The sequence below is a fragment of the Anabrus simplex genome, chromosome 1 (genome assembly GCF_040414725.1).
Source record: "Anabrus simplex isolate iqAnaSimp1 chromosome 1, ASM4041472v1, whole genome shotgun sequence".
Lineage (NCBI taxonomy): Eukaryota > Metazoa > Arthropoda > Insecta > Orthoptera > Tettigoniidae > Anabrus > Anabrus simplex.
The window spans coordinates 319,041,172-319,067,288 of record NC_090265.1 but is presented as its reverse complement, the minus strand read 5'-3'; the positions used below and the strand labels follow the sequence as shown (position 1 = coordinate 319,067,288).

The 26,117-nt window shown below is 39.7% G+C and overlaps 1 protein-coding gene across 2 annotated transcripts in view; it reads right to left on the bottom strand.

Annotated features, from left to right (window-relative positions):
- Positions 1–26,117, bottom strand: part of LOC136856746 (fatty acyl-CoA reductase 1) — a 324,691-nt gene that overhangs the window by 255,556 nt on the left and 43,018 nt on the right. For both annotated transcript variants that reach the window (XM_068224950.1, XM_068224951.1), the window contains exon 2: positions 19,195–19,426. In XM_068224950.1, the coding sequence (XP_068081051.1) occupies positions 19,195–19,419 (225 nt within the window). In that variant the 5' untranslated portion in view covers positions 19,420–19,426. The remainder of the gene's footprint in view (positions 1–19,194; positions 19,427–26,117) is intronic.

Here is a 26,117-nt window from a genome sequence, read left to right as displayed (position 1 = left end):
TGAGGAAGTCCAGGAATATGTCAATAGGATGATCGTCTCTTTGTTTACCTATTCCCATGTGTCTTAGTTCTTTACAAGCCATAGCAGGTCTAGTATTTTGTTTTATCAGGGTATGTGCATGTCTATTTCTAGCGTTGCGTACTGCCTGCGATGTTTTATTTCGTAGCCGTTTAAATGCGTCAGAATTGTCTTGTGTCGGTTGTCGCTTAAACTTTCTGGGTGCGGCATCTCGTCTTGCCATTAACTCCTTTAGCTCTGGGTTAAGCCACGGTGCTCGGGCTCGTGTTACCCGTACTGTTTCCGGCGGGGCGTGTCGATCATACAGCGCTGTCAGATATTCTTTAAATATCTTTACTTTAATGTCGATGTCGTCAACTGTCATTATATGGTGCCATGGAACATCTAGTGCGTCTTCAGTGAACATAGGTACTGTAGTCAATTTTAGAGAGATCTCTGAATGTAATAGTCCTTGGTTTTGTCTTTCGGGTCTTTAAGGAGTAGGATATGTATATTAGGTCATGAGCTGAAATTTCTGCTACAGATGTCTGTCCGTGTTGTATTACTTTGTCTGTATTCTTTATAATCATTAAATTGATTGTCGTGTGTGACGTGGCGGTGTGATGAGTAGGGAGTGTTTGCAAAATGCTCCTATCGCAAGACGTAGTAATGTTTATAAGGTGCCGACATTCGGCATTGTTGTTTCCGGTGTCTGTGTTAAGTCGCCCATAACAATTACATGTTCATATTGCGGGAGTACGCGTAACAATGCGTTCTCTACGTCCTCCAAATGTCCAGTCGCAGGTGGCTTGTACACCACACAGACAGCACATTTCTGATGGGCTACGATTATTTTCAAGAGCAGGAACTCGGGTCGTCTATTGTATTCGCTATCTGAACGTTCAATTATCCTAGGCTTTAAACTGGTTTTGATTATCGCTGCCACACTTTCTCCACTCTTTCCTGCTCTGTCGTTCCGAAGTAAACAGTAACCAGGTATGTTGAAAGTCTTCGAAGGGATCAGATCATGAAGTCAAGTTTCAATGAGAAGGCAAACATAAAATACGTCCGAGATAAGTTATTTTAGTTCGCGGAAATGGGCAGACAATGAATATATATTTAGATGAGCTATCTGGTGACCTTTAGGGAAAGAGGAAACTTTAGCTGGGAGCAGGTGTCTAGTTGAGAGAGAAGAAAGGACGGTAATTCCGAGAGGGGTCAGTGGACAGTTGTCAGAAGTGTGTTCAGTTTGTGGAGAGTGGAGGGTGAGTGAGACCTCGAAAGGAATTGTGGCTGGTAAGGAATATCCTGTACTGTCAGAGGAGAGTGACCCATTAGTTCTCGTAGCCACCTTATGAAAAAATATTTATTATGTGAATGAAATGATCTAACTACAGTGAACTAATGTAATTAAATTATACTAAGGGGGTATTTAAATAAAATTAAATATAGAAAATAGAGTTCAGAACAGTCAAGTTTAGTTGCTATACCGTACCTTGAAACAGTTAACTCATTTTGTGAAGCCCAAGGACATGAATATACAAGAATACTTCGCAAAAATAATCAACTGTGGAGGAGAACGAGTTAAGCCGGATACGAGTTCACAGATCAACAGGTTGCAGGAATGATCATCGGAAAACTTACAGAGGAATATGCAGTTTGTATACCTTCCTTGGAAGCTTTGACCAAACTGACAATCTCGAAGGTGAAGGTGAGATTACTCACTGACGAAAGCAGAAGGAAACTTCAGAAAAATGGAGGAAAGGCTTATGACACTGGAAAACGTGAGGAGGATGAAGCTCAAGCCATGGCCGTGCAACAGAAGTGATACATAGGGAGAAACACACGGGACAAGGAAAAAGAGTATAGTTGCTCCAATTGTGGGAAACAGGGACATGTATCTAAATATTGTCGCAGTACCCTAAAGTGCTTCGATTGCGGTAAGTTGGGACATTATTTTAAAGCATGTCAAACAATAAAGCGTGACGAACCATCACAGGAGAGTAAATAAGTGAATGCGAGTGGAAAAGTGGTAAGTGGTAAAAAATGTGCATGATAGTTTCTGTAGAAACTGAGAAAATTAGAGATTGACTGTTCGATTCATATGCGTCCCATCATATGTGTCCAACCGAGGAGATGTTTATAGACATGTCAACAAATGTGACTGGGAATGTAGGAATAGGAGATAACAGTACGCTGGATATTAGAGGTAGGCCTATAGGTAAGGTGAAAGTAAAAATGTCAACAGGATGGACAATTACATTTACAGATGTGTTGTAGGTGCCAAACTTGGGTGCGAATTTAATATCCGTTGGTAAGTTAACCAGCAAAGGTTTCAACGTAGGATTTGCAGGTGAGAAAGCAGCGGTTGTAGATAAGAATGGAGATGAAACATTGTTTATTGCATACAGGAGGAACGATGAGTATGTAGTACAGATAGAGGGAAGAATTGATATTGTAGCTGTGAGTGATTGTGACCATATGATAGGCCAAGAATTTAATAACAATGTACCATTTAAATGTGTTGGGCAGGTTAGGTTGTGGCATGAGAGATATGGACATGTACATTGTGAGCTTTGTTTAAATTGCCTATGTTAGAATTTAAAAGAAGTAATGATATTAATACTTGTTCTGTATGCATTCATGAGAAACTAAGTAACAAGGGAGTACCTAAGACTTGTGAGCGTAAGGGAGAAAAACCACTTGATGTTGTGCACACTGATGTAGTTGGAAAATTAGTCCAACATCACTTGGGAAAGCTCAATATGTTGTAACTACGATTGATGAATACTCCAGATATAATGTGGCCGTGTGTGTGAAAAATAAGGATGAAACGTTGGAGGTGTTTCATAGGTATCAGGCAAAGTCAGAAAAGTTACATGGTGTAGGAATGAATGTAGTTCAACCTGAAAATGTTACAGAGTACACATGTAGTGGGTTTCAAGCATAATTGCAAAAATGGGGTATTACTCATAGGAAGTATGTACCGTACACACCACAACAAAATGGATTTGCAGAAAGGCAGAATAGAACGGTGTTTGATGCTATTAGATGTCTATTGATTCAGTCTGGGTTACCAGCGCAATTTTGGGGAGGAGCGGTAATGACTGCAGTCTATTTAAGAAATAAGTACCCAATCTCAGCAATAAATTTTCAGATACCGTATGAACTGTGATTCAGAAGGAAGTTGGATGAGGAAGAAATGTATAGATTGAAAGTATTTGGGTGTCACCACCCATCTTCAACCCCTAATAATTTTTTATAGTGCTCCACTCAGATAGCCTGACATATTTCAGCCTGCCGAGAAAGTTTCTGCATTCCGCAGATCCTTTTAATTATACTCCACATTTTTCTACTTTCATTCTGTTTTGAATTACCATTCAATTCAACAATTCTCTTCTGCTGCCATTCGGACTTAGTTGTATACAGTATTTCTCTATATTATTTTCTGAAGTTACAAAATTCAATCCTATGATTTTCACCCGCGTGATTTCTATACGCCTTCAATGCTTTTAGTACTTCATAATTTTTATGCCTGCATTCATCATTGTACCAACCCTTTCCTGTTATGTTCTTCCCCTCCTTTACCCTCATCTCCTCCCCTGCAATCTTTACATTGTTTTCTATCAATTTTACTACTGCAATCGTTAGGTTTTTCTCGATCATTGAGTCTATTCCAACATTCAGTATCTGGCCTATTTCTCCCTCATAATAGTTCACAAACTCTTTCTTTAGCTCCTCTCTTCACCTGTATTTAGTAACTAATGTATCTTTTAATTTTATCGTGTTGCTTGTTAATGCCCTACTCTCTCTATCATTTACTCTGACAATAATTGGTAGGTGATGTGACTCTCCCCATTCCTTAACCTTCATGCTTTTAATCATAGGCAACGTATTTTTAGAGTATAGCGCCAAATTTATGAGACTACCCCTGTCTCCGTTATGTATGTCGGGGCCGATGACCTTCGATGTTAGGCCCCTTTAAACAAGCATCATCATGTCAGGTTCCCTAATTCGTCGCCATACCACCATCGAGTTTTTCAAAATATATAGTTCTAGCGTACCACACAGCTCTAACAACTTTTCTCCATTTTTTTACATCCCTTATCCTAACTCACTCTCTTTTGCATAAACTTATTCTGCCTCGTTCTCAAACAACGGCTTCTGATCCGCAACCCTCGCATTGAAGCCCCCCATTATTTGAATACCTACATCCTCAAAAATATTTTGAATTCTATTAATTTCTAATGCCAACTCATCAAAGAAATACTTTTCGCAAATGGAAAGGCCCCAGGAGGGTTGTAGATAAAACCGATACATAAATCTCGCTCACTCTCATCGTACATCTTTATTTCAACCCAAATCATATCCTCCATTTCTGATTCCATATGGTCTATTCTGGCTTGCAAATCCTCCCTAATCATAACAATTATCCCACCCGGGTATCTGCCATTGCTGGTTCGTCTTTCTTTTGCCTTATAGTAAACTGTAAACTCTTCTACATCTACCTTACATTTCGGTGGAATCCAGGTTTCCACACATGTGAGGATATGCAAGCTTCGTAACAACTCTTTAAATGATTCATTCTGTAACCTACTTCTAAGGCCTTCAATATTGATGCACTATACTGTTATCCCTAGTTATTTCTTCCTCCCCTTCCCTTTACTCCAGCTGCCCATCTTGAACCCCGTAATCCTAGTAACACCCACTTCGTCAGAGTTCTCATCTAGTGTATTAACACATTCCCTATCGAGGCCACCCTAGTTTACATAACCTTATCTGTGCCAGAAGTCCTTCAGACTCACGTCTGCATTTCGGTGTTGCGTCTCTCGCGGAGTCAGCACGCAGCTGCCGCTGTAGGTCACCAGGACTGCACTCACTACTGGTTGTCTCTGCGTCAGCTTCTTCCTCTCTCTGTTCTCTTCAATTCACTTCCTGGTCGCCGCTCACTGCTCCGCATTCTGCTGATCTCAGCTGCCTCGTGCGTTCATCTTCCTCATCGGCCATTACACTCTGTGTGTTGTGCATATTCTTTAACTGCCCCACCCCCCATTTTCTAGCTCACTTGCCGCCACCTACCACTAATTTGCTGCCCCTTATGTAGGCAGTTAATCCTGCACGCCTAGCTTTCCCAGATGGAACTGTAGCCCATTCAGGTTCCTAAAGGCTTCTTTCTCCAGCTCCTGTTTGATCCATAATTTCTCACCTTTCAATCGACTTGTATTATACAAAACCATCTTCACTACTAGGGTTGATACGAAACTCACTTTCACTGGTCTCTTGCCTTTTGCCTTCCCCATTCTCTGAATCTGTCTATATCGGCTTCCCTGCAGCTGATCTTCAACCTCTCGTTTATTAGCTCCAGCACTTTAGATGCCAGATCTTCTTTCGTGTCCTCAGACACCCATATATAAAAATATTTTTCTTCCGGGTTTTCTGCTGGCGCTTTTTCTCCTGTCACCTCAGTTATTTTATCACTTCCTCCATTCTTCTCACCCTATCCCTCAAACTTGATATTTTTTATTATTTTGGACCACCAGTTCTGTCACCTTGGCTATCTCGCCTTTCATTATTTTTCTTAGTTCACTGACTTGCTCTCGTAGTAACTCTCTGGTTTGTTCTGTTTCACCCTTAAAGATTTCCCTTATCTTCTTCATCTCTGTAATGGAGTTTGAATAACTACTCGCCATGGTACTATGTTGTCTCCATTACATTCATGCGTTCATATCATTTGTCTGCATCTCCGCGTGTTGAATATCGTGACTGTATGGCCTTTCCATTAATTGCTGATGGTGAGCCATCTAGTGGTGGATTTAGTATTAATAATTCGAAGTGACTAGTCGGTGCTGCTATCTGGCCGCCAAAAGATAAGCTTGCTCGGCCGTGAACGGTGGCTCTAACAATCAACGTGGGCAGTTGTTCTAATTCTTGGCTTTAAACTGGAAGACGCGTTGAGCTAATCTCTGCTGGTTGTGCTTTAAAGATACAAATTATCTTACAAGAAGGGAAGATGGTGTGGACATTTGACCCCGGTTGATGGATTCTCCATCTGGCATAAGTGCCGAAGATGTGTTTTTTTTTTTTTTTTGAATGATTTAATTTCTCGTAAACACCGACCTCGTAAGTAGCTTCATTGGATGTCATGACTGTTTTAAACTGAGGGACTAATCCTGTTATTTAATGATGTTAAGACGCTGAGTACTTAAGTCTACGATATGTGAGAATTTCTAAAAGTGATTTTTGGATCATTTGTGGTTTAAAAAAATTTTAGAGTCTAAAACAGGTCATAGTCGTCATCTTGTAATGTGAAAATGTTTGGGGTTTCATTTAATTTAAGAAGATAATTATATGTTAATTTTAACTTCTGCATTCCGTTATATTAGGTTTCGTGCACGAAAGGAATAATTATGTTCAAGGAGCTCCGACAAGATGGTGTACGAATTAATTGTATAACCTTAAAAGCTTGGTTTTATTTCATTTCCTGTTTTAAAACATAATCAAATATTTATTATTTAAAATATTTTCAAGCCATTTCGGGCTATTAAAAGAAAAACTAGTGGCTTAAATGAAAGCTGATCTAATGACTAACTCGGTACATCGTGTTCTCATTTGATCATGGCGGTCGTCTTGTATAACACAGCTGTGTAATAGAATGCAAACGCAATGGGGGCGTTGGTGTGTTGAATCTGACATTTGAGTATCCGCTTATTATTGTGGTCTTGACATTCATCTGATTTGGAATTTCTGCGTGCATGGGATGATTTCTGCTGTGTTTGACTTTCTCTTTCGATTTTAGTTATCGTCTCTGGCCGATATTGGATTATTTTATCCTACTTCTGGGTTTTATTGCACGTTCTTGTATTATTTCTTCGATTTCTGACATAGTGTGCTTCGTGGGTTCTTACTGTTTTCACGCAACCTTGAAAACCGAGATAGTCCATTAGATAGGTTTTCATTGTCCATATATGATGGTTGATTCAATTATTTAAATTTCAATCGAACCACGTTTATTTATTATTCTAAAAGGTTTTCTGTTTTCATTCAATAATTGTTGATGTAAAAATTTAATTTTCAACTGGGTTATTTTTTATTGATCTGAATAGTATTCAGTATTTATCGTATTATTAAACATAAAAAGGGGTAATTTTTGATGTCGGTAAATTATAAATGTTTTGAATTCTTAAAGTTTTCATTAAATTGATCAAGGAATTATTATTTCAGCCAATTAGTTAAGCTTATTTTAAGTTGATTCGCTTGACCTCTTGTGTCCAGTGCTTCCTCAATCAGCGACGGCCTTTGTTGGGATAATTTGTAAGTATTTCCTTTAATTTGCTTATTTATCCCTGGTCGTGCTAACACTCTTGACCTTAACCTTACGTTGTGAGAATCTCTTCCCATCCAACCGTACTAGCAGGACCTTGCCGGTGCCCATCTCTACCCCTCCAATGCTAAGGAATGGTTAAACGATCACGGCTTGGATTTATCCTCTACCACGAACGTGGCCACGATTTTCACGGATAAACGTAACTATAACAAAGACGTTTTCAGAATCACTAATATTACAATTCCGATTGTAAGAGTACACACATATTTAGATAATAAACTGTCTTGGAGACCCCATTTTGAAGACCTATCGAAGAAAACGCAAAAACGTACCAATATATATTAAATTTGACTGTTCGGCGTAAATGGGGGTGCTTATCCAGTAACAGCTTTATTACTTTATAGAAATACAATCCGATCGCATTTTGATTACCGATCTTTTTATTTTGATCTGACATCATCCACTCTTATTCAAAAGCTCAACGTAATTTAACATCGAGTACCCAGATTATGTATAGGCGCTTAAAACTCTACCTCGACTAACGCACTACTTGTAGAAACGTGCAAAATGCCTCTAAGCTGTCGCAGATTGTATTTAGCTTCTCAAGTTTTACTGCAAAGAATGGTACTGACCAGACATCTTGTAGTACCTCAAATACAGCTATTGACGGAATATAGGCAACGTTCTCACCAGCAATTGCGAAATCCTGCTTTGTTGGAAGCCTTCAAAATACCACTCAACAAAATATTTCGCTTCCACATAATACAATGCCATATAATGTCATGCATTTCAAACCTAATATTATAGCGACTCATCACGTTTCCTTTAATAACAGTACAGTACAAATTTCCGATATACCTAACCCAGCAGTTAAAATGGCGCTACATAATCTAAACCCTAATCTCATAATATATACAGATGGATTCAAACATAATAAAGGCACGGGTGCTGCATATTACATACCACAGCGCAACGTCAGTGAGCAATACAGGGCGAACAAAAAATGTCGCACGTGTAGGTCGGCATGCGGTTCCTTGTCGAAATTCACGACTAAATTTTATCTTGCAAAACGTAGTCCCACCAATAGGTGAGAGTTAAGAAGCGAGGCTCTGTCAACGCTGTAACGGCGTGCAGCGTGGCCAAGCACAGGTTGCATGAACTCGGCGCTCTGCCAGAGCTGTCTCATTAGCTCAGTGAGACGAGTTATTGCCATAAATGTCGGTTGTGGGGACGCGCCGATGTTCGAATCGCGTTCGCGCCAATGTTTTCAGCTAATATATCAAATTGTATCCAGTGTACACCTCCACTATGCCATACACTATGTTCTGTCCTACCTTTACAGTTACCTTTATTTAAACATTCAAACATAACATGAACTTCTTACAGACGTAAATGACCACTTTGTTTCGTCCATGGCACAAATAAAGCCAGTAGGTACAACATAATAGTGGATGCAGTAACATCGTCTCTATCCAATGCGGTACAAGGAAATACAATACAGTAGAGAAGGTAGGCTACACTGGATTGCCCATTATGCTACGCAGTATAATTATATGGTGTACGTGTGACGTCCAGACTTATCTTCACAGAGCCGGTGCTTACACTTACGAGCAACGTTCACTTCACAGCAGATGTTCAAAGCGACCACCTTGCATTTGCAAACACTTCGCCACTCGCTGGAGCATACTTTGCCGGACCCTACGCAACAAACTTGCATCCATCATTGCCGATGCAGCATGCACGCGAGCTATTAGGTCTTGTACATCCATGGATGGAGTACTATAAACACGTTCCTTTACGTGTCCCCACAAATAAAAATCTAGTGGATTAAGGTCCGGGGAAAGTGGAGGCCAGAACATTGGACCTCCACGACCAATTCATTTTCCCGCAAACGCTTCATTTAACCAGTTACGCACAGTCATTCCAAAGTGTGGCGGTGCACCATCATGCTGAAACCACAGCTGTCACCGAACACCAAGTGGAAAGTTTTCTAAAGCGCCAGGTGAAGTATTGCCCAGAAACGTACGATAGCGGGGCGCATTCAACTTGTCCAGCAATAGGTAAGGACCTAAAAGCACTCCTCCCACGATTCCAGCTCACAGATTTATGCCAAAGCGTTCCTGAAAGCCACGTTCACGGGTGACGTGTGGGTTGTGGTAAGACCAATAATGGCTCTTGTGATGGTTGAAAATACCTTCCCGAGTGAAGCTACATTCGTCACTCCATATCACATTCTTTATAAAATAATCATTATTTCAACTTGTTGCAAAAGACATTCACAGAACTGTACTCGTTGAATGCGGTCTTCTGGCCGCTGGTATTGAGTTAACGTGTAATGATATGGATGCAGTTTTTCGTCGTGCAACACGTCAATAAGTAGTGTTTGAGATACCTGGAACTGCCTTGCAATATCACGGGTACATGGCCGAGGTGATTGGTGAATGGCTTCAAGAGTATCGTCCTCTGTTTGTGGAGTAAGTCTAGTCCTTGGACGACCTCTGTCCACTATTTGTGGACGAAGATTACCTGTTTCTCGCAGGCGTTGCTCAAGGCGACGAAAAACATTCTTATCGGGAGGGTACCGTGCTGCATACCCACGAGCAACGGCAGAAGCTTGGTTATCGGATGTACCCGATACTAAAAGCATATCGAAGTATTCGCCGTTTGTGCACTCCATCAGGAAGCCGCCCTACATGCACTTGACAGGACCAGTTATGGTTGTGCACTGCGTGGTTAGTCGACTCATGCATTCAGTTGAATGGATCACACTTCCATGTGTTCGACTATTGTCATGTGACAACAGGATGTCATGCTTACAAACGCAGTTATACGACGGGAACTAGGGACCTGACGTCACACACACAGAAGGAAAAAACAACCTGACGTAGATTCGAGCCGTAGCTCCATGGTGCATGTGGTTTGATAACCCCGATGTGCTGCAGGATGTGACAGTGTTGCCAGCTTCTTGTTTTCGACTTGTTTTCCAACAGCACCAGATCCGATTTGGCTATAGAAACTTTTGTCTTGCAATGGGATGAGAATCGCACGCCGACCTCCAAGTGTGGCATTTTTTGTTCAACCTGTATATCCTTCTCAAAATGCCTCAGTATTTACTACTGAGGCTTTAGCTATCATATAACCTTTGCTCTACCTGAAACATCACCAAATAACAAAGGCGATCATTTTTACAGATTCCTTAAGTGTCCTTCAAAGCTTAATTCCACACAAATCATATAAAAATTGGTACATCTGCAACATACGAAGACTATTATTTGAATTCGATTAGGTTGGCTATGATATATGATATATCCTTAATATGGATAAAGAGCCATTCGAACAACACCGGTAACGATGAGGCTGATAAAACAGCAAAAAATGATGCATTGGAACAGGTATCAGCGCTTCCATTACCCTCCCTTTCACAGATTACACCCCGATAATTAATCCTGCTATTCGACACAAATGGCAGCACAACTGGACGAAACTAAAGGGAAAATATTACTATCAAATTCAATGAGCATTCCTAGTCACCCATGGTTTTCAAAAACAAAATATTCACGAAGACATTTTACTACCATTATCTGATTAAGATTTAATAACGCTCATAACCCGGCTTATAAATTTAAATTGAAACTGACGACTTTACCTATGTGTTCATGTTCTAATAGCATGGTCGACCTAACTCATATTTTTTTCTATGTTCCCATTTCACCCTACATAGAAAACGATTTTTCCATAATCTGCAAACGAAAAAAGTCCAAGTGCCAACAATTGTAGCTCATCGCGTTCAACACCCTACACCGTCAATTGTTCTTGCTATTCAAGTATTCTTGGATAATTATAATATTAGTCTATAAATTCGCTTGACTAGTGAGAATTATGAGCTCATTCAATTCGCATTCTCCTCTACATATGTGTCAACTAAGATGTCGTAAATTTCTAATCATGCAGACCTAGTACTTCTACAAGTGTCGAACAATCGCGAGTGAAACACAAAGTCTGTTCCCTTGATGATAAGCGCTAACAAGTTTAGTGACTGGGTAATTCTTATTCAGCAGAGCTCAAGAAATTTCTAAGAAGAAGAAGAATTTTATGCTGGCGAGGTTTATGAAAAGTTTTACTGGAGATACGTCACGGAGAGCGTTGCTGCCAGTCGACATTTGATGATGTTATCGCCACGTGGATAGCGGGTTTATAAACGTGTGCCAGCGTGTGACAGAATTTATTCTTTGGATGATTCAACAGTATTCATTGTTTGGTTCATGTTTTTGGAGACTCTACGTGGCATTCGTCGTTCATTGTTCATTGATTCTACAGGTTTATACTATATCAATCAATCAATCAATCAATCAATCCTGATCTGTATTAGGACAGTCGCCCAGGTGGCAGATTCCCTATCTGTTGTTTTCTTAACCTTTTCTTAAATGATTTCAAAGAAATTGGATATTTATTGAACATCTCCCTTGGTAAGTTGTTCCAGTTCCTAACTTCCCTTCCTATAAACGAAAATTTTCCCCAAATTAGTCCTCTTGAATTCCAACTTTATCTTCATATTGTGATCTTTCCCACATTTAAAAACACCACTCAAACTTATTCATCTACTAATGTCATTCCACGCCATCTCTCCACTGACAGCTCGGAACATGCCACTTAGTCTCCCAAGTCTTCCCAGCCCAAACTTCGCCACATTTTTGTAATGCTAATCTTTTGTCGGAAATCACCCAGAACAAATCGAGCTGCTTTTTCCGAGGACATGTTCGGCTCGCGAGGTGTAGGTCTTTTGATTTGATGCCCTTAGGCGACCTGCTCGTCGTGATGAGAATAAAATGATAAAGACGACACATGCATCCAGCCCTCGTGCCAGCGAAATTAACCAATGATGGTTAAAATTCCCGAGCCTGCCGGGTTTCGAACCCGGGACCCCTCTGACCAAAGGCCAGCACGCTAACCATTTAACCATGGAGACGGACATAAACGTCCAATAATAGTGCCTTGAGGAATTCCCCTTTTCCTTTTTACAGCATCAGATAAAGCTTCGCCTACTCTAATTCTCTGAGATCTATTTTCTACAATTCTACAATTCATTCAGTCACTCTTTTGTCTAGTCCAATTGCACAAATTTTTGCCAGTAGTCTCCCGTGATCCACCCTATCAAATGCTTTAGACAGGTCAATCGCGATATAGTCCATTTGACCTCCTGAAACCAAGATATCTGCTATATCTTGCTATGCTTAATCAATGATATATACTGTATGTGTGTATTTTATAATGTAAAGTCCTCTAATCCAATATTCTGATAAAGCCTTTGATACATTACGAATGCTATTGCTTAGAATTTGTAATTGTGTTGGCTGCTCAAGATTGTGTGGACTTCGTAATATCACGAAGTGTTTTAATTAAATTTTCCATGGTCATGGTAAGAAAAAGGAGGATTATAATATATTAGTAGCACGATTAAGTACTTCTATATATGCACTGCAGAACACAATTTAGAAAATATGTCAGTGTAATGGGTCAATTAAAATTTGTAACTGGGAAGCATGCATTAATTCTGATAGAGTAAGGATTTCGTATCTATATAATGTACCAGTTATGCACGGTACATGCCGTATTTTTAGATAAATCATCACGCTAGACATTTACTGCGAGCTTGGTCTGTCTCTGATCGCTGGAGCGAGCCCGCCTGAAACAGCTACAGCTGTACGAGTGACGTGGGCACAGGAGCAAGATAGGCTACCCTCCTGTTCTGCCACGTGCTACCCGGCAAGGACTGGCGTGTTCTAGAAATGTTCGATTAGGAAATTTTCAAAACTCCTGTAATAATGATCGCATCGACTCGTCATTTTGTAGAGAATCATGTAAACGTCTCTAATATTAAATTTCAAGTAAATCCATCGAGGGATTATCGAGTTATTCAACTTCACAGAAATTATGATATCTGATGACGTAGAAGCACAAATCGTATACAAGATGAGCTCAACCCAACCAAGTCAGTGAGTCATAGCTGGGAGTCCAGTCTGACTCACCATGCTTCACCATTACTCTGTTCATCGAGACAAAGTGCTGTCAAAATATATCTTCGAATTATACAAGTCTTTATAGAGGACTTAGATTCTGTCAGTTAATTGGAACTTAGATTATGTGCACGAGCGTAAACTCGATATGTGATAAGTCTTTATAATTGTGGAACTTAGTCCCTTACCACTTTACAATTGTGGGACTTAGTCTCTTATCGACGAGTGTTGTAAATTTCAAATTAAAACACTACTGCATTATATTATTAACTGTGGAATTTTCTTACAACTCCGTCAGCTTAGTTTCATTTATAAAGTGAAAGTGATCATGAAAGTGTTTAAACTTTTTCACTACCCTAACTGCAAGTGATTACCCATTACACAATTATTTATACTCGTGTGCTTCGACGCAAGTGATTAACTCTGGGTAGAAGTGAACGATAGTGAAGTTAAGTTACAACTGTGTATAATAATTGCTAACATTATTATTTCTTCAAATTTTGAGTTGAAGTGAATGACACACAATTCAAACTAAGTCGAATTTTGAACTGTGCATAATAATTGTTAGTGTTATTTCTTCCTCAAAGTGTTTAATAATTTCTTAGTGCGTTACTGACAGCAGTGTCCATTGGATAAACTCTATAGCATTCGTATATTTATTCTAGTGTCAAGTGCAACCATATTTCAGTGGAAAGCATTCAGGAACTGTGCATAATATATGAACAGTCTTCAGTTTCTATTTCTAAAGCTTATGTTCAATCAATCAATCAATCAACCAATCAATCAATCAATCAATCAATCAATCAATACTGATCTGCATTTAAGGCAGTCGCCCAGGTGGCAGATTCCCTATCTGTTGTTTTCCTAGCCTTTTCCTAAATGATTTCAAAGAAATTGGAAATTTATTGAACGTCTCCCTTGGTAAATTATTCCAATCCCTAACTCCTCTTCCTATAAATGAATATTTGCCCCAGTTTGTCCTCTTGAATTCCAACTTTATCTTCATATTGTGATCCTTCCTACTTTTATAAACGCCACTCAAACTTATTCGTCTACTAATGTCATTCCACGCCATCTCTCCGCTGACAGCTCGGAACATACCACTTAGTCCAGCAGCTCTTCTTCTTTCTCTCAATTCTTCCCAACCCAAACTTTGCAACATTTTTGTAACGCTACTCTTTTGTCGAAAATCACCCAGAACAAATCGAGCTGCTTTTCTTTGGATTTTTTCCAATTCTTGAATCAGGTAATCCTGGTGAGGGTCCCATACACTGGAACCATACTCTAGTTGGGGTCTTATCAGAGACTTATATGCCCTCTCCTTTACATCCTTACTACAACCCCTAAACACCCTCATAACCATGTGCAGAGATCTGTACCCTTTATTTGCAATCCCATTTCTGTGATTACCCCAATGAAGATCTTTCCTTATATTAACACCTAAATACTTACAATGATCCCCAACAGGAACTTTCACCCCATCAACGCAGTATTTAAAACTGAGAGGACTTTTTCTGTTTGTGAAACTTACAACCTGACTTTTAACCCCGTTTATCAACATACCATTGCCTGCTGTCCATCTCACAACATTATCGAGGTCACGTTGCAGTTGCTCAGAATCTTGTAAATTATTTATTACTCTATACAGAATAACGTCATCCGCAAAAAGCCTTACCTCCGATTCCACTCCTTTACTCATATCATTTATATATATAAGAAAACATAAAGGTCCGATAATATTGCCTTGAGGAATTCCCCTTTTAATCATTACAGGGTCAGATAAAGCTTCACCTACTCTAATTCTCTGAGATCTATTTTCTTCATGAACTGCGATCTATTTCTTTTTCTTAATTCGATGCTATCTCCATCTTCATCTTTAAATAGCATTGAAATTCGGTCTAAAAGGGACTAGTGAAGATCGACGTCATATTACGTCAATATTAAATTAAGCATTGGTGTCAATTAAGTGTCAGGGGACTGTGCAATTGTGGACACTCGTGTGAGTAATAAAACGAGTGATTACCCCGCAGGATCGTCGGAGACCGTCTAGAACTTCAGAGGTATGAGTTCGATCCCATATCGGACTAACCTGGGTGTTCCAGCTCCATTCTATGGTGACGAACGAGGCCTGCAGAACGAAATCCAGTCCAGTTCAGCATGGTGACCTGAGAGTACGGGTTACCTGATAGGCGATGTTGAAGACGACAAAAATCTACACCAAGGTGATATTCAATTCAACATGCATTTATTTGAATAAACTTCATTCTTTAAAAGAACTTACAAGTTTTCTTGTTGATAGGACCCTTCCTCCCGTACCAATCCCTAGCTATAATATATCTGGAACTGCCCTGAGACCTAACTCGTGCGATCATACATTAAATAGTAAATCCGGGCTATATTTTACTGGTGCATTAAATACCATCGGTCGTTAGACCGTGTGTCTATACATAGAATATTTTTGAGAAATTTTCATTCTGTTATCCGTTTCAGGTCTAATAATTACCATCTGCATACTTTTTAGCAGCCTAGGTTCTGCTTATGGGTATCATGATGCCTTCGGGCTGCAACTCATTCAAGCGGACGCCGAATCAACGCCACCTAGAGACAACCGCGTGGTGTTGAATAAATCGCGAAGGCCACGAATTTCCCATAATAACAAGAGTTCCGGACAAATCCGAAAAACCATTTTGAGTGTTTTAATAAGTATTTTCGTGTTACGTACACAACATGGACGGTCGAAAACGATTATGGTAAGTGGCCCAAATTGTCGCAGATTAGTAAAAGAGGAGGAAAAGGGGAACTGGGCCTCAGACACCAAAATTAGACTTGTTTTTCCAGAGGATCCAAGTTTTAATTAAGGAAATGATGGTTCTCGCACAGAAAAGATTTTTGGGTGTACGCCTGGTTTTAGTTACGTTTCCAAAGGTCTGATGTTGGAGCTCTAAAAGAAAATCGTGAAGACATCCAGTACCAAGAGAAGATATCTTAAAATCAAACAATTGCCTTTATTTTTTGGCTTATGAATAATTCACTAGAGACCTCTATGCTAAAAGTGGAGTGAAACCGAATCAGGATAATTTGTGTAATCCTATGCAGATGTATATATACCATAGCCGACTACAGTTACAAGCCGGAGTCATGTAAGTTTGGCAACGTCCAGTGGAGGCCAAGGTGAAAGCGCGGTATCTATCCGTGTATGTTGATGTCTAGTGAACATCTCGTGTTTCATTTAATTTTTCACGGATAGGTTCGAGTACACATGACAAGTGATAGAATAAGCATACGTAGATCCTAAGCAGGGCTGAGTAGCTTGAACTGTAGAGCTGGCTTTCTAAAATTTCAAAATTTTTCAACAGGGGATAACATTTGTGATAGTAAAATCAACGTAACTATACTACCACCTAAACCTAATGAGCTTCTCCCTGATGCATGTCCAATTATTTTCCCAAATTAGCCAAAATGTTTGTCATCGAAATGTGTTAAAAGAAAAGGTCCTGAAGGTAGGAGCCTGGAAATGTAGGGTAGGGTAAACAAGAAGATGGATGATATGCCAAATGTAACCCATTGACTTAAAATTGACTAAGATATGTCACTGTATAACTATGTTAAGTTATCAGGTGTTGGTAAAAGAAATGACATGTTTAGCAGATGCTAAAATATCATTGTGGTCTCAACTAAATGCATATTTATTAAATTATATAGGGACCACTTTTTGTAGTGTTAGTGTTAAATGTGTAAAAATACATCTATTAAAATGCTTCACAATCTCATGGAGTATCGTGAGGTAAGCAGTGAAAGAACACTCTTTGTCTTGCCTCATACGTATTTTTAAGGGAACAATTCGAACTTTGCACTAAAAGGGCCGGGCTGAGTGGCACAGACGGTTGAGGCGCTGGCCTTCCGACTCCAACTTGGCTCATTCCGGTAGTATTTGAAGGTGCTCAAATACGTCAGCCTCGTGTCGGTAGATTTACTGGCAGGTAAAAGAACTCCTGAGGGACTAAATTCTGGCACCTCGGCTTCTCCAAAAACCGTAAAAGTAGTTAGTGGGATGTAAAGAAAATGACATTATTATTATTACTGTTTATTATTATTATTATTATTATTATTATTATTATTATTATTATTATTATTATTATTATTATTATTATTATTATTATTATTATTATTATTATTATTTACACTAAAAGGAATAAGAGTTAGGCCCTACTCAGAAAGTTTCGTTTGGAACTGTGAAAGCAAATTATTTACTGTCAAGAAATTTTCAAGGTGATAACTTAGAAAGAAAGTTTAGACAGTACCTACTTATAGCTTATTGGTTGTAACTACAACGTTACTGCACTTCAAGTCCTGGAAAGTGAGATGAAAATTAGGATTAAGGGTGTTTTAGGGTTGCGATGGTGGCGGTGATGATATGAAAAAGTGAGGTTTGGCCATAGCCAATTAGAAATACCTAATTCCATCAAGCCAGATGTTATTGAGCTCAGTATGGAAGTAATAAACAAGTTAGACTCACTTTTATCATGTGAATTTCTTTGGTGGGCATTTTGAGATGTCAGGGGTAATAATTATGCTGTACATTTCTGGGTATACACTAAAGACAATATCTAGAGGGATAAGCTGTGACACTTGTTTAGGTCTCCTGCAGAGTAATGAAACAGGTGATCCCTATTTTGAAGAACTTCAGGAGTGGGTTAGTGGTGCCATCACATTTTATGTTGTGTGTGTCTGCAGAATAGTGGTATAAGAATACCTGGGTTGTGAAAATTGTAAAGAATTTCTGTTCTCTCTATCCTGAGCTGATTTAGGAAGAGATGGCAATCAACAGTTATGGTTTGAACGCCGTCATTGATGGCGTGACAATAATGGTGCGATAGATTGTTTATTGTCAACATTTTCCTATGTCGTGTTACGTAAGTGCTGAAAGCAGATGAAGAACACGAGTTATGTCAGCAGTGAGGATAAAAGCACTAAGCGGAGGAAACTGCCAACGCTCCACGAGCTTATGAGTACTGTTCTTAAAGTGCTTTGCTTTTATTAATGTAAAATGAGTATTTCTAACTTCAGTGTATGCACTTGCTGATGTGTGTGTGTTTCTTAGTACCGTATCATTTTACGAAGAGTGTGCATTTATCATAATCATCGTGTTGGTCTAAATGTAGTGAATATGGGTGAAGTCATTCAAAATCGGACACGCCCTCTTTTTTCTCGGCCTCCGCTTGACAGAAAGATACAGCGTTGCCAAGCATACCTTCCGGCTTTAACTGTAGATGGCTCTGATATATACCATTAATTAGCAATTTTTAACAAAAGTGCTGTTTGAAAGAAACCTTTTAAATGGAGACTTTATGAAAAGCGAGTATCTCTGGTTTATTCCTACAGCCAACGATCTGTTTCGTGCTCCTTGTAAACTTTTTGAGGAACTTCACAATTTGCAGAAACTGGCTTCAATGATTGGAAGCACGGGAATCAGTGGTTAACGGATCATGAGAATTTTCACTCTCATCGTTAATGTGTATTAATATTTAAAGGAAGAGGTAGTGAATTTTGCAGAATTGACAGACGTCTGCCCTCTCAGTTAAATAATAATATAATATAATATAATATAATATAATATAATATAATATAATATAATATAATTATTATTAAATTGTGTTAATATTTGATATTTTATCTTGGGGATATTCTACTGTATTACTTCATTTATGATATAAAATAATAGTAATTGCAATTGTGTCTTATCAAGTTCAGAGAAGGAGGGTGCAAAATAATTTGGGCCCAGAGGTGTTGCAGTAATTATATTCGGCCCTGATTGTATACAAATATTATTGCCATAAAGAACAAATAATACGTTCTTACCGGAATATCAGCGAGCTCTTTGATACGTTCATGTATATTTTGGCCTTTCTTAGGTCTCACGAGTACATAAATTCTATCAATCTGTGGGCATGCATACAGCAGCTTCTCAATTAATACTTTTCCAATGAATCCAGTTGCTCCAGTTATGAACACTGAGCGGCCAGAGAAGAAGTCTGGAATGGACTGTGGATACGTGGTGTCAATTTTTTCCGTGGAGGATTCCATGATTTATCTATAAAAAATAAAAATAAACAGGATAAGTATGAAATACGTACCGTACATTAGAGTATATCTTAAACTTAAGTTAGACATTGATATGAAAGATAGTAACAAGAATAGGAGCACATAATAGGATTATAACAACACTGGAAAAGCAAACAACAGAAAGAGGAGCCAAGAACAAAAATGAAAACACGGACAAATTTAATTAATTACCTGTTTCTAAGCTTTTGGAACAGGGTGGTAACATAATAATAATTATATTTAGTATCAGGCTACCTGGAAAATAATGGCTAATTTGTAGAGTTCACTTATAAGTGATATGGAACTGATAACATAATATTGTCTTGCTAGTTGAACACATTCACTGCCATACCACACACCAAAGCCCACACCTTTGTATTATTTTTGTATAGTTTTTACCATACCAGGGAGTTCCAAGGGATAATTTTCCTATTGTATTAACTTGCAGTTCCAAATGGGGGTTATACATTGGATACAGGTGGCCTGGTAAGGTGATTTCTCACATAACTTTGTACCATGAGGTACTTGTATATAACGCAATGCTATTATATTTTTATTTACATACATAAATATAATACACAGTTCTACAGATAAAGAAATACTCCTTAATATATTTAAATCCATTAAATTTTAAGATACGGATAAACCGAGATGGACAAAAATATCCACTTTTCATTCTTTGCACAGTCCGGCTCCATGTCTAAATTGTTTGGTCCAGAAGGCCTCGAGTTCGATTCCCGGCCGGATCGGGTATTTTAACATTCCTTGGTTAATTCCTATAGCTCGGGGGCTGTGTGTGTGTGCCATCTTTAACATTAGAATTCATCATAGTAGGCCTCCATACTTATAGACACGCAGGTCGCCTATACGTCGTCAACTCGAAAGACCTGCACCAGGCCTCTCCGGAGGCCTCATGCCATTAATAACTCTTTCCACACACCGGTAATTCTTTTATAAATTGAGCAGAACGACTTCAAAAACTTGATAATTTTGATCTACCGCCTTGAAAACTGTGAGCAATCCAGATAATGCCAATGGTCAAGGTGAAGACTGAAGAGGCAAGGTGTGTTTTTCTCACAAAATTAAGATTTTTGTTTTATGAAGAAAATATTATCTCCTGCCAAACATGGACATTTTTGAGTCCCTGTACAATCTTGTGGACAACTCTGGTACGACTGATAAGTGAAAAGACTGATGCGATGTGCTGTGATAAGATCGTGTGTGAGCAGCAGAGAGGGCTGGTGCAGTCTTTCTAGCCGATAGCCGTGTCTGGGTATGTGATGGTGGTGATTGCGTTTAAAGGGGCTTGACACATAGGGAATGAGCACCTAATAGTAAAAGATGAAACAAAATCAAATGTTAGAGGAAAATTTAAAATTTGGCCGCTGACTAAATTTTTTAAAGAATGATCAAATATGATTATGAACTTAAAACAGCCAGTGGATCTAAGTTTCAATGCCTTCTTTTCTATAAAATGATTAAAACATACATTAAAATATACGGGGGCTATAAATAAAGTAGTGGCAACTTAGTCGAGACACTCCCAGGATTTCGGGCAAGCAAAACTAGGATATGGGAGCGGTCAAGTGGCACTGTTTTAGATGTGTGATGTGCATTTGGTGGGCATCCAGTTGCGAGTGTTGTTGCAGTGTGGCGTTGAAGTGAAGAGTGAATATTTCACGGCTCTAAAGCAAGTTTTTGAAAGGTGATCTGCACTCGTAGATTAAAATCGAGGTTGCCCGTGGCAAAAAGGCATCAGAATGTTATCGAGGGCTAAGTGAAGCCTGTGGCGAGAACGCATTACCGTATAGGACGGCTGCACGTTTAGTCAAGGCGATTAGTGCGAATCAGAACGAGACTACGGATTTATACCATACAGGTCAGCCGTCCATTTCTCTAGATCAGACTGACATCGTGAGTGGTTTCGTTTCTGTAGAAAATCGATGGACTGTCCGGGAATCATCCGTAGAGTTTAGTTTCGGTCATCAAACGGTGTGGCACATACTGACAAAATGTAACAACATGAGGAAAATTGCGTCCCTTAGTTTTCCATATCAACTCCCCGACGTACAGAAATGACACCGGTATACACAGGTTGGCATCTACCTGGACAGATACCGCAACGGTGCGAAGGTGGCGCATTTCTGTAGCGTCTTGTCGCCATTGATGAAACGTGGCCACGAGCCTACGAGCCTGAATTAAAGCGTCAATGAAATGATTGGCGTCACCAATATTCGCCACGTCCACAGAAATTCCGACAGGAACCTACCCGGGTGAAGCTGATGCTGATTGTGGCATACGACTACGAGGCTGTTATTCTTACGCATACTGTACCAGAGGAACAAACCCTCAGACCGCCGATTTCTGGAGCGACATTTGCGTCCACCAAAGCGGTGCAAACGTCCACGTTTACTGCAAGACGATCGCTCTATCATGTTGCATGACAACGCACGTTGTGAACTGAACCTCGGTTCACTATTACATGTTTTACACGTGCTGGAATGATATCCTTTGGAGCTTATGTTCATATCCACGACATATTTTCTCTCTTTGAAATTTCTATGCTCCTTCACTAAGTGAAGAGTATTACAAGTCTTGTAATGCTCTTCCGGTCTACTAGAGGGACATCAAGGCCTCCGGACTCTGGCATTATTTTCCTTGTCCTATCTTGATTATCATTCTCTGGGGGGAGTTTGCTTGTGCCTAATTCTGGATATGAAGGCCTTCTTTGGGTGCGTGGCTTTCTGCTTTTATTTATTCGCGTATCAAAACTTATTTCTATGAAAGCTGTCATGAACTACATATTCTTGGGCCTATGTCAGGCTGGTAATATCGTAAAAGAAGTGATATATTTTCCTTTTGCATTTATGATGTTCCGTGTATTAACTGTGTCGGATTTTCTTGTTTCCGTAACGTCTCGCAAGCCTGTTTGAGATTCTTTATGTTATTGATGTCACGTTTTAACTCCGACCTAATCTTGTTCCGGTATTTATTATTATGCTTTCCTCCTCAGCTCATATTTTTCTTTCTTCAACTCCATACCGCTTGGCGTACGAATTATTCTTGTGTATTTGAGGTGCTGTATCCCTTCCCTCCGTCGGTAACCTCATTATAACTCCAGTTCTATTCACGCAACATGAGTACCATGGTTACCACTTGCATCGCCAATATCTACACGCGATATGACTGTCCGTCCTATGTTTATTTTTCGCAGACGACTTGATGACGACGTGATCTCGCGCTGCACAATGCTGCCAACCTTTGTACTTAGGAACTAGACCATTGGTCTGGATTGGTTAGGGTAGGGCCTGGACAAGCAGAGGGGGTCTGTGGGCATAAGCCCCCCGGTTAGAGCCGCGAAGCGGCCTTAGGCCTAATTTTCTGTGGAAACACCATTGGTCAGCACTGCTTAGAAAAGGGCCTGGATAATACCATTGGTCTGGATAGGTTAGGGTAGTGGGCTCTGGGCCAAAATAACCTCTTTTCTTGCCGTACTACAGCAGCGCATTCTATATGGATTACAGGTGAGAAGATGAAATATCCCTTTCTTGTTAGTTGTGAAAAGCTTAATTAATTTAGAATGCCGGGTAGTAGCAAAGCCTACTACATTGTCCTCGGCAGATAGCGCCTCGAGATCGAAACAGCAGTGCATCTCTCCATTGTTGATACAATGCCTATGTAATTCTATTGATATGCCCTCATGTATTATACATTTACTTCACCTACAGGCTTTATTAGCCGTGCTTTTTTACTCCGTGAGTTGGTAACGCTATGTACTTCTGATCATTGATGGGAATGACATCACAACGTATTTTGCGTCAACCAATAGCAATGAGAGTAGTCATTCCAGCAATTGAACATCGCGTGCGTAAGTTTTCGTTAGGTTATTAAAATAAATGTACTCCTGGGGGTGGCCTGGTGGGTCCCTGGACATGGCAATGAACACATCTCTTCTCTAAAAGGAATTCCACGTAATTTTTGCTTGCTTTCTACTTCATCACCTCATTATAAAACTTGCGTGAATAGGTCCGGAATTTTACCGCAACCTCTGTACATGAGCAATTCGAGACCCATTACTAGAGGATGGTTGCCTAGTTTTACTTCCTCTTAAACCAATAATCATCACACCACCCATTACTGTGATTGTTTCTGTGACTCAGCTTGTTTAAGAGTGGATCTGTGCTATTCGAAGCTGTTCGCCGGAGACAATGTTCTTGGGTACTCGTGTTAACGTCAGTTGTGGTAATGTCTTTGTAGGGCATTAAAGGCAACGAGATGTGATATGGGCAATCCGCTCTATGTACTGTCCCTGAATAATCAGCGAGTTGTTCGGCTCATGATTTTGTCTGTTTTAAAGCACATTTCCCTCATATTGTTAGTTCTGCATGCGTGAGTGTTGCGTGTGTACGGTAAATCTTATGCTATTGCTGCCGGTGAGGAAGATTATATGTTTAATCTTATTCCTTTTATTTTATTCATTCCATTGTTTTCGTATTACGTGCAGTTATCTTTGTTGTTCCCCTTTCTTTATACAACACCCTTTTACCTATGTGACACGACAGAGTAACCTTGTGTGTGTTTTTTTAGTCAGCCAGGGTCCATTTTGTATTTTGTGTGCAGGCCAGTGCCTTGCATTCCTGACGTATGATCTCAGTTTACGTCTCGTATGCCCTATCCTCCTTGATATCCTTTCTTGGGGTTTCCGTGTTAATTATTGTGTCTATGTGGGTGCAGTGGCGGCTGGTGGTTTAAAAGTTCAGTGGTGCACAGTTTTTACCAATGATATAATATGATTACAGGCTAATTTTCAAATCTAGATACATGAACAATACCTTTTTATTATTAAAAATAAAACAAACATTTTATATTTCTATTTTCAGGAATATTACTATAACGCATTAACATTTTTTCATTTAAAAACTCTTTTACCATACTGAAATGAAACACTTTGAGGTAGCCTAATTCCGGTATTGAAAAAAATATCCTTTTGTAACGTATCTGGTTTCGAAATTAAACGTCGCGTGGGCCTTCCCATTCGTTTCACCTCGGATTGTTCCTCAGCAGTCCGTTGCGGAAACGGCCCAGACATTAAAGACTGCACCGAATTCATGATCTGGCAAAATACCACTAACTGATAAAAACGCACAATAATAAAAACACACATGCTGACACGAATGTTTACACAATGAAATCAATAATCTACTTAGCTTGTACGCACATAACAAAGCTCACGACTATATTGAAAGAAATGGCGGTTTTTATTATCAAATTTAGAGACATTAGTTATATATCCAGCCACGGCCGACTTGATGCGTCGCTCTAGCCAGGACGAATAGCTCCAACTAGCTCCTTACCGAGCGCAGCAAGGGATCCAAATGGCCGTGATCCAGCAGATGAACTTCCATCTGGTGTCGCTAGATGACACTCCTGTTCTATAACAGAATCTCACATTGAGCAGCAACGGTCTCTAGCGACTTTGCTAGTAGTTGGTTACGTAGGAGCACGGCCGATTTGATGCGTCGCTCTAGGTAGCTCCTTAGCGCAGCGAGGGATCCAGTCGGCCGTGGTAGGAGGAGCCAGGTTGATAAACCTCCATTTAAGCAATGTATAAGAAGCCACGCCTATCTTTTCCTCTCCCCGCACACCCCTCTAGCAGCCTTAAAGCACACTCCTAGCAGCCCCGCGCACCCCTCGAGCAGCCTGTTTCATTATACCTCAGGTTGACTTCTCGCTGCAAACTTTTCGACTCCTGCAGTGAACATCTAAGAGTAGCGGCTTGTTAAGTACCCTGTAGTCAATATTTGCTCTTTCAAGCTCTTGAAAGGTTTGTCTTGCTGAATAAAAATACAGTAGTTGAGTAATCCAAATGATAAAAGTTTACCTAAAATAAACATAAAATTTTAATGGGGGTAGCGCAAACCTGCAACCTTATGGAGAAGCCGCCCCTGTGTGGGTGGAATGTGAGTTGTTTTATTAATTCACCTTACGTTTACTAAACGCCGTAAACTGGGGGTTAAGATAATACAAGATGGTGCTCTGATGTCACCTAAATTCTCAAATACGAATCCATTATGTGTTTGATGAGCTCTCCTAGGTACATATTACAGCAAGCTTGTTTAAGCCTGCTTTGTTACTGCACAAGAATACTTCGTGAGTATTTATACCTTGTCCATTATTTCATTTCTGTTGACCTGCTTTATTATCTTATCCCCAGGTTTTGATTAATAAACTCTGTGATTCCCGTTAACTTGTCTTTCAGTATGCTGTTCCTCCGGGATGACATTTCCGACATCGGGTCAAAATTCAAACGATTTCCATGTTTTCTCAGGGAAAATACACGGGCCATTCACATTTTCTTCATCTGCGGTATTTTGTTTATTTCTATTTGATTACCTGGTGGGTATTATCGTTGAGTGAGGGTCTAGGTTAAAGTTGTCATGTTGCAAACAGTGTGAAGCTCTTACTTCAATGGTGTCATTGGGAGGTCTTGGAACACCCTCCGTACTCAAGAGACACGATTCCTTGTGATTTTGACCTGTTTCCGAAGTTAAAGTTGAAGATTCTCACAGCGGCACAGAAGCATCTTTCTTTACCACAACACCGCTTGATTCAGGATGAACCTACGCGATGGAATTCATCTCTACACATGGTAAGAAGACTTCAGCAGCGAATGAGGGCCA